At 49.0% G+C, this 10,000-nt stretch overlaps 2 protein-coding genes across 5 annotated transcripts in view; both read right to left on the bottom strand.

The window, feature by feature from the left end:
• The window catches only part of strn4 (striatin, calmodulin binding protein 4), a 39,008-nt gene extending 29,187 nt beyond the window's left edge, over positions 1 to 9,821 (bottom strand). For all 3 annotated transcript variants that reach the window (XR_006023107.1, XR_006023106.1, XM_042064325.1), the window contains exons 1-2: positions 9,500 to 9,821; positions 320 to 423 (exon numbers count right to left, since the gene is read on the bottom strand). Coding sequence is in view for 1 of the 3 variants with exons in the window: in XM_042064325.1 (XP_041920259.1) it covers positions 320 to 423; positions 9,500 to 9,766 (371 nt within the window). In the remaining 2 variants the exon portion in view is untranslated. The remainder of the gene's footprint in view (positions 1 to 319; positions 424 to 9,499) is intronic.
• slc1a5 (solute carrier family 1 member 5) overlaps positions 7,574 to 10,000 on the bottom strand; it is a 27,749-nt gene continuing 25,322 nt past the window's right edge. The window contains exon 10 of one of the 2 annotated variants that reach the window (XR_006023108.1): positions 7,574 to 7,605. The gene's annotated coding sequence lies outside the window, so the exon portion shown is untranslated. Of the gene's footprint in view, positions 7,606 to 8,596; positions 8,608 to 10,000 lie in introns of those variants that run through there. The other variant, XR_006023109.1, reaches the window with a different exon arrangement.

Genomic DNA, 10,000 nt, shown 5'->3' with positions numbered 1-10,000 from the left:
CAATGATCATCACCACCACCATCACAATCATCATCCTCCTCAACACCATCATCATCCTCCTCAACACAATCATCATCATTCTCAACACCATCATCATCCTCCTCAACACAATCATCATCATTCTCAACACCATCATCATCATCCTCACCACCACCATCATCATCATCATCATCCTCATCATCATCATCCTCCTTCCCCTCACATTTCAATCATTTCAACCATCATCATCATCTCACTTAGTGGCATTTAATACTAATCTCATTACACAAAAAGTGAGCCTACTTGTGTACTTGTTTGTTTGTGTTTGTGGGTGTCTCACCTCTCTTGTTTGAGGGCGTACTCCAGCATCTTGATCCTCCTCACCAGATCCTGCTTCATGTTCTCCTGCCCCTTCCTCTCGCCCTGCAGAAAGGCCACCTGTGCCTACACACACACACACACACACACACACACACACACACAAAACATTATTCAATTTACCACGGTGTTCATAAAGTGCACATTTTAACAGTACCTGACAATGAAATACACTAAATGAAGTTCAATGGAATCCAATCCTTGCGTTGGTGTGTGTGACAAGTTGGAACAGAGCAGGCACATGTGTGTGTGTGCGTATGCATTGAGTATATTTGAGTATGTGTTGTCAGTTTCCCACAGACACACACCACTGTTCTGCACCGCACCCCACCAAAGTTCAGTGGCGCTCAGTGAGCTTTGTTGACTGGGAGATGTTGAAAGGTCTTTTGTGATCATGCCCACCGCAGTGTTTGCTTTGAGGACCAAAATAAAGAGGAGCCGGCACAGTCGAAGTCTAAGTAAAGGGCACACAGACGCACACAGAGCCCAGAGATTATTTAAAGTCCGAGAGACCAAAACACAGCGGGAGGGCGGCCTGAGAAACCTTCGGGAGGGAGAAACCACGAGGAGATTTTCACCACATCGAGAGGGACAAACACCCACTGGGAACTACAGCGCCCCCTAGTGGACGAATGTTGGAGGAAAAAAAAAAAAAAAACTCAAATCACATGAAGCTAATTTTGGTACAGAAACTTCAAACCAGCATGCTGAAAGACAGTGGTTGTTTAGAGGCCGTTTCATCTCTCTCTCTCTATCCCTCTCTCTCTAGCCATCTCTTTCTCTTTTTCGTGCCATCACACTCTTTTTCTCTACATTCCCAGTTCAGTGACTCCAAGCAGAGTCAATTTTTGTCATAGAGGGAGAACTGAATCTCGTGTGTGTGTGTGTGTGTGTGTGTGTGTGTGTGTGTGTGTGTGTGTGTGTGTGTGTGTGTGTGTGTGTACGTCAGAATTTTGCTGCTTTGCGTTTTATAATGGATTGGCAAAAAACAATGCCAAAAGGCAGATTAACCCCCACTACCAACAGACACAAACAGCCTACACAGCAAAAAAGGAGTGTGTGTGTATGAAAAAGAGAAAAAAGAATGATCCAAACAAAGAGAGGAGAAAAAGAGAAAAGAGGAAGAAAGGACAAAGACAGCTTGTTGTTTCCCCAACTCTTATATTCACCTCTGGCCAGGCTGGAGAGCACACACACACCACACACACACACACACACACCACACACACACACACACACACACACACACACACACACACACACACAGTGCCGCAGCACAGAGCACCCGGCTACTGCCCTCCTACAGCTCTCAGCAGCACCACCTCAACAACACATGAAACACTCCTGCCTCATCACCCACATGGCAAAGGGATGAGAGGGGGCAGCCCTCCGAACAGGCCTCTGCACTGTCATTGCCATAGGGCTACAGGATCATGGAGCTAGATCTAGGCGTCCGAGCAGGTTTAGCTTATTTCTAGGGTATGGTTTTATAGGTAGTGGCTAGGTTCAAAGCAAAACTCGACTCAAAACATGGACTGTCTGATCTGCAGGTCACTGTCACTCTGATAGCAGCTGTGTCTGTCTTCAGTGAGAGGGAGGGAGGGAAAGAGGCCCAAGCCAAATGGAATGTGCTCTAGGTGTGGTTGTGTGTGTGTGTGTGTGTGTGTGTGTAAGAGGTGTGGCGAGCTGTGTATGTTTGTGTGCGTGTGTGTACGCGTATGTAAGAGGTGTGGCGAGCTGTGAGTGTCTGACGGAGCACAAGACACGTCCAGACCAGCACCTTTCCTTTTCCCCCCAGACGGATGCGGGCCTCATCTAAGCCACGCCAGGGCCAGATGCTGGCTTGAGGGCAGGTCTGGACACATCCTGCCTCTGCACACCAGCACTTCTGCCTAGCATACCTCTCCACAACACAGCCCCACACTGCAGCAGATTCCACCCATGCACATCAGGGCCACATTAGGGCCACCTCAGGGCCAGAACAGAGCCACATCAGAGCCAGCACAGAGCCAGCAGGCCCAGCACAGAGCCACATAAGGGCCAGAAGAGAGCCAGCACAGAGCCACATCAGGGCCAGAAGAGAGCCAGCACAGAGCCACATCAGAGCCAGCACAGAGCCACATCAGGGCCAGAAGAGAGCCAGCACAGAGCCACATCAGAGCCACATGAGGGCCAGCACAGAGCCACATGAGGGCCAGAAGAGAGCCAGCACAGAGCGACATCAGGGCCAGAAGAGAGCCAGCACAGAGCCACATCAGAGCCAGAAGAGAGCCAGCACAGAGCCACATCAGAGCCACATGAGGGCCAGAAGAGAGCCAGCACAGAGCCACATCAGAGCCATGGTCAGGTGGCAGTAGACACCTCTCCTCCTCTCTTCCTCCTCTACTCCTATGTACTAGGAGAGGCCACAAGGGTCCTTCCTCTCCTCTGTTCTCTTCCTCTCTTCTCCTCTTCCTGACCTCTCCTTCCACTCATCTCCTCTTCTTCCTCTCCTCTCCTCCTTGTTCTCTCCCACTCCTGTCTTTAACATCATTCTTTCCTCTCACTCCTCCTCTACCATCGCCAGCCTTCTCTCTGCTCCTCTTTCCTCTCCTGCCTCTGCTCTGTTCTTCTCTTTTCACCTCCACCTCGGAGAGGAGGTGCATTCCCTCGGTCTTGTGCTCTCATTTCTCCTTCTCGTTCTTCTGTGGAAAAGCAAAACACGAGTTCACGAGTTGTTGATTTGTTCAGCGTTCTCTTAGTCTCTCCCTCCACCACCCACCCTCTCTCCTCTCCTCCACTGGGCATCACCCACATCTCTCTCTCTCTCTCCCTCTTTCTCTCTCTCTCGACTGCAATCAGGGCAGGGATCCAGTGTGAGGCCAGTGCAAACCTGTCATGCATGACTCTGGGAGAGAGAGAGAGAGAGAGAAAAAGAAAGAACAAAGACAGAGAGAGAGAGAGACAGAAACAGACACAGACACACACACAGAGGAAACACAGAGGAAAAGCAAGTCCATAACATGTCTGAGGGACACAGACAGTCCATAACATGGCCGAGGGACACAGACAGTCCATAACATGGCTGAGGGACACAGACAGTCCATAACATGGCCGAGGGACACAGACAGTGAGTCCATAACATGGCCGAGGGACACAGACAGTGAGTCCATAACATGGCCGAGGGACACAGACAGTGAGTCCATAACATGGCTGAGGGACACAGAGAGTCCATAACATGGCTGAGGGACACAGAGAGTCCATAACATGGCTGAGGGACACAGACAGTGAGTCCATAACATGGCTGAGGGACACAGACAGTGAGTCCATAACATGGCTGAGGGACACAGACAGTCCATAACATGGCTGAGGGACACAGACGGCTGAACAACTTTCACTTTATACTGCAGCACTCACAACCAAATACTTTATCTGACAATCTTGCCAGAAATAGACACACAAACTTCTTTCACTTCTTCATGGGCTAAAACAATCAACATCCAGTTGATCTTTTGTTAGACCCTTACAAACATCAACTGTGCTGGTCTGTAAATGCCTGCAGTGACTAACGGGAGTTCCAACACTAAAGCATGACGTCAGTCGGCCGTTCTGAGCACAAAAGGCAATTTCCTGCTGGTCAGTGAACTTTAAGTACAACAAAGAGAGGCATCAAAACAATGTGGCCATAATCACAGTGTGGCCAATACGCTGGGGAGACGACCGTTTTAGATGTGTGCTTAGGTTTATAGATATTTGAGAATATTTGCATATTTCAAATGTAATAAAGTGACAGGCCCATTAAGGTTCAAAACAATTGCACTACTCATTGTGCGTGCAGACAGACACAACACAGACGGCTGTGGTTCTGGAAAATCCCGGGTCCCAGCCCCAAGTGGGCTCTCTCATTGGTCAATCATGTGGTGGGCTTGGCCAAGCGGCCACCGTCACCAAGAGCGAGTGGACCCGTTTTTACCCACAAGCCCCTCCTTTCCTGGCCTTCCTGCGTTTGAGAACAGGGTCAAGGGCAGCTGGCCTGTCTTCCTCCATACCACCCCGCACCCCCACCCGAGCCCCCACGCACGCACACACACACGCACGCACGCACACACACACGCGCACGCACACACATACACGCGCACGCACACACGCACACTTCAACAAGTAGATCAGGCGTTTCTGGGACAGATAGCCTACGCTGTGCTCTCTCTGAATGTCTCCCTCTCTCAATCCAAAGATTCTAGACTGCTCCGCTCTAAGATCTTTGCACTCTACCTCTCTCTCTCTCTCTCTCTCACTACCTCTCTCTATCCATCTCTTCCTCTCCTCTTTCTCCCATGCCACTACTTAAACACTGTATCTTTATTCACCATCCTCCTCTATCTCCCTCCCAGCCATTCACTCCACCTCTCTCCCTCTCCACTCACTCCACCTCTCTCCCTCTCCACTCACTCCACCTCTCTCCCTCTCCACCTCTCTCCCTTCACTCCACCTCTCTCCCTCTCCACTCACTCCACCTCTCTCCCTCTCCACTCACTCCACCTCTCTCCCTCTCCACTCACTCCACCTTTCTCACTCTCCCTTCATTCTTGTCTCTCCCCCTCTCTTTCTCTGCCTTTAAGGCATTCTTTCTTTCTATCTCTCTCCATCTCTGGCTCTCTCTCTCTCTCTCTCTCTCTCTGGTGTGTGTGTGTGTGTGTGTGTGTGTGTGTGTGTGTGTGTGTGTGTGTGTGTGTAGGCTTTTACAACAGCAACTTCCCATCCTCTAAACTGTTTGCTAGTGTGCTTCTGTGTGCTTTCTCCACCTTGGAGAGACCTATGCTGGGCATAGCAGCCCGCACACCGGCTATTAGTGGACGGAGCCACTGATGTAAGAACTGGCCAGGGACAACGGATGGAAATTAGCACTCACAAGCTAACTCCGGCTTATTTACAGCTTGTCTGTTAATTAATGAGCATTGTCCTAATAAATAAAAAAATAAATAAAATAAATAAATGTGGTGGGAGTCCCCCACCTGGCCCCTGTCCACCCCACGCGTGGTGGCAGGTCTCCGGTGGGTAGTGTAGACAGGTGTGGGTGTGGACACTGTACAGCAGCAACTGGACACAGAATGGGAGAGATCGAGAGGGAAACCAACAGGCTCTACCCTGCTGCTAGTAACAAAAGACAAAACAGCCTGGACAGTCCAGCACAAAGAATAAAGAGTAAAAAACACCTTCTCTTGAAAGACCAACATCATTAACAAGCGTACACTGCTTTAACAAACTCCACAGACCTGTTTAAGTAAGTATGTACTCTTTTGATCCCGTGAGGGAAATTTGGTCTCTGCATTTATCCCAAGCCGTGAATTAGTAAAACACACTCAGCACACAGTGAGGTGAAGCACACACTAATCCTGGTGCAGTGAGCTGCCTGCAACAACAGCGGCGCTCGGGGAGCAGTGAGGGTGCCTTGCTCAAGGGCACTTCAGCCGTGCCTACAGGTCGGGGTTCGAACCGGCAACCCTGCGGTTACAAGTCCGAAGCGCTCACCAGTAGGCCACGGCTGCCCCCCGTGTTTGGTACACGGCATGCTGTGTTCAGTAACACGCTGTCTGTCCATGCAGAAAGGGGATGCACATCCATCACCTGGAGCACACAACCTGCGTCCGCAGAGAGGACACGGTGTGGAATGATACAGGATGGAACAATAGAACATAGAATACCGTAAAACCTTGACTAATAATCCGAGTCCCAATTAGATGGGGGCTACGGTCAAATCAGATAGAATGGTAAAGAGGCGAAAGAAAGTGGTCAGTGGCGAAAGAGAGCCTAATTTTTATACAAGTAGGCACATATTTATGCTGTTTTAAATTATCAGTTTCATACTAGTATTTCCCATAATTTCTGAGCACGTTTTGTGAGAAAAGGCCTAGAAGCTAGCCCATATCGAAAGCAAATAAGAGCCCAGGTTATACTATTCAAGGTTTAACAGAACTCCTGGCAGAGAATGAGGAAGTTACATGTGAGTGCGTTGACTGTACCATGTGTATGTGTATGTGTATGTGTGTGTGTGTGTGTGTGTGTGTGTGTGTGTGTGTGTGTATGTGTGTGTGTGTGTGTGTATGATCTTACACATTGTCAGAATGAAGGTCTGTATGTGTTTATTTGGAGTTATTATGCTTGGTGCATGTGTGTGTGTGTGTGTGTGTGTGTTTGTCATAGGCCTACACTTCCACATATGCAAGTAGAGCTTAAGCAACAGGAAATGAATACGATCCTTTACACTAATGTGAATTTGCATGAGTAGCCTACATAGTCAACACATGCTTCAATGGCTGCAGGTCCCAATTAGCTCAAAGCAATTAGTCACAAATGACAAACAAATGACAAGCCTCATGGGAAATGTAGTCCAAGCTCCTACTCCTTCACAGCAACAGCAATCCCACCTGTTCCATCAGCCATACTTAGGGTCAGGGGCCTTTAAAAGGCCCGGCCTAAATGGGAATACTTCACCTTCTCTGCCATAGCCTGTCTGTCTGCTGTGAGGGGAACAGGAGGTGAACTTAAAATGGAGAACTATTTTCAGAAGAGAGAGAATAGACTCTTCGGTCTCTCGTGTAGAGAATGAGAAGGAAAAAATAGAGAGCCGAGTCGTGATTTCCTTCCCTGCCTTCTTCCCCTCACGCAGGTGATGCTAACGAGAGATGTAGAATGGGAGAGAAGAGAGGAGAGGAGGAGAGGGGAAAGAACAGAGGAGAGGAGGAGAGGGGGAAGGGGGGAAAAGAAGACAAACCACAAGAGCAGCAAACAGATGGAGAGAAGAAGCAGAGGAGAAGAGAAGATGACACAGAGATGAAAGAAGACAAGAGGGCAAGGGAGAGGAGGAGAGGAGAAGAGAACAACCGACAAGCGTCAAGGCGACGGAGGAGAGGAATTGTGTGGGAAGCAGAAGGCAAGCCCTCGCGTGAGACGTGGGGGGGGGGGGGGGGGCAAGATGGGAAGACAATGCCAAAACGGAGAGGGGGAGAAGAACAGAAGGGAGGAGAAGACAAGCTTCGGATGGAAGGATAGAGAGTAAACAAATGGAAGAAGAGAGAGAGAGATAGAGAGAGAATGAGAAAAGAATAGAATGTGAAAAGGCAGAAAAAGCTGGCAGGAGCTTAGGGGGAGGAAGAACATTGATGAAGAGGAAGAGGAGGATCGGATGGTCTCTGCTGGCGACCAACAGAGACCCTGTAAGGACAGGTGTTCCTCTACAACACACACACACACACACATAAAATACAACCACTTCAGGATGACTCATCTCTCAACATTCTATTATTAGCCTTTCCATGCAGCTCCAAACAAGTGTGTGTGTGCGTGTTTGTGTGTGTCTGTGTGTAAGCGTGCGTGTAAGTGGCAGAGCACATGTGCATGTGTTGGAGCAAGCGAGAGCACGTGTGTGCACACATACGACTCCTCCTCAACCATGCATGCCACCCACACACACACATACACACACACAGCCAGCACCCTCAGCAAGTGAGCCAACGAACCAACGACACAAGCGAACGAACGCTGAAGCTCTAGCAGGCCAGTCCGGCCCTTGAGGCGTCCGCTCCGCACACATTCCCACTGGCACCCAGAACCTGGCACTGAGGCCCGGGATGCCAACATGGCTCTCCTCCTCCTGCTGCTCTGTGGGCAGTGGGGGGGCTCCACTGGGCAAAGCTCGCTGGCATCTCCTCTTACGTAACCCCCTCCGGCTGCTGCCACCTCCAGCAGGCCACCCTAATTGTTCGTTTCTCTCACAGGCCCCCGCTCTACGCTCCACTGACGGGCCAATATGGCTAAGTGGGCCGGCAGAACATGGAAGTTCAAGGGCGATAAATGGGACTCGGATCCAAAGCCAAAATGGACTTGCCTCTCTATTTCCAAAAGCTGGTGTGGGTTATATTTAGGGTCTCCAATGTGGAACACATAATTTGTATGTCTTCTATATATCATCATCGTCATTATTATTATTGTTACTATACAGTGCAATTAACAAATAGGCGACACACTAGGACAGGCCTAGACTGGTACCCTATACTCAGGGTAGAGGGAGGAAAATGTCACATGGTGGCTACTGGGCCATCTATTTTTTACAGGACTATATATAAAATGGGACATGTTTTACAAGGGAAATTGTTCTGGCTCTTTGGAGATGTGTGTGTGTGTGTGTGTGTGTGTGTGTGTGCGAGTATGTGTGTGTATTTGTGAGCGTGTGCGCGTTCCCTAGAGCAGCAGGAAAAATAAAAACAAATCACACTTATAAACCTTAAGAGACTGCATTACGTCACTGGTCTTTTTCGTTCGTGTAGCTTGAGGATTTAGGCTACAAACGCATCTTACCGTATCCCAGTAGTAGTGGTGGTTGTGGTCACGTGACGTACAGTAATCTCCCACCAACCAGAGAAATTAAAAAATATATATATATATCGATATTTATAGCAGCGTCGCTTATAGCTTTGTACCCCGCTTATCAAATATGTACGCCAACTTACTTGGCTTTGTGTGTTACACAGAATCGCTGCTACACCCATTTTATGTATGTTTACATATAGCGGGCTTGCTTGACAATACATTGTGTCTGACCATCAAAAACCTAGACGGATGGAAAATATGGCAAGGGCGCTGTTTCACGACAACAGAAAAAATCGGATGCTGCTCTATTTTAGATTTTAGACAATCGATAACCAACAAAAGGGAACAGAACCGTCACTTTCAGTAGCAGCTATAGCCTAGACTGGAATTGAATTACAATAGATTGCTTAAAAGCGGACGCTGTCTGATAAGTTTCAATGGATGAACAGAATGTAATGGCTGACAAAACATTGGATTTGTCGGATTAAGAATAAAAAGTACTACCATATCTTCCTAATCTGTGATTGCTACACGGCTACTGGGGAGTGATTACAGCGAGAGACTACTCGTGTCTTACCCCTTCCAAATGTTTGATCAGGGCCAACTTGTAACAAAAGACACGCTATTATCAAAACAGTTGTTTAAACTCAATCTCTCGAACCACGAAGCGAATGTTCCCAAAAGCATCGCAATATCCATTATTCCACTATTCGAACAGAAGCTACATAAGACGCCAGCGTCACTACTCAATTTCTTTGAAGGGCTCAGCCCAACCGCAGGAATTACAATCGCTTACCCGGAGTTCGTCCCTCTCGGCTTCCCAGCGACATTTTTCGGCCTGGAAACGTCCCCATTCGTACTGAATGAAATGCAAGATCCCAGGAAGTGATAGGCCTGCTTCTCCGTCCTGCGCTTCCCGAGACGGCAAGGCTCCTGCCATCGCCCCGGCCGCTGCTGCTGGTCCGAGCACGGCTTTCGGCCCGTTCGGATTGCGCCCCACGCCGCTGCCCGCGGAGTTCTGGTTCGTTCCACCCGCTACTCCGCCGGATCTTTCCGCCTCCATTTTAGCGTTCGAGCCGCCGCCAGCACTGGAGGTGGAAAAACGCAGCGAGAATGATAATAATAGGTTATCCTGTCCCTTTCCACTCACACACACACTGCTTTCTTGCTCTCTCTCCCTCTCTCTCCTTACTTTCTCACTAACGTAGAGCTACACCAGCGCTCACAGAGAAACTGTGCCAAATAGTGAGCGCTTCCAGTCCTCAACCTACTGCTGCTGTACTATGGGTGGAAGCTT

This window comes from Alosa sapidissima, chromosome 15 (genome assembly GCF_018492685.1).
Source record: "Alosa sapidissima isolate fAloSap1 chromosome 15, fAloSap1.pri, whole genome shotgun sequence".
Classification (NCBI taxonomy): Eukaryota; Metazoa; Chordata; class Actinopteri; order Clupeiformes; family Clupeidae; genus Alosa; species Alosa sapidissima.
The sequence above is the reverse complement of the archived record's forward strand: the minus strand, read 5'-3'. Positions and strand labels throughout refer to the sequence as shown.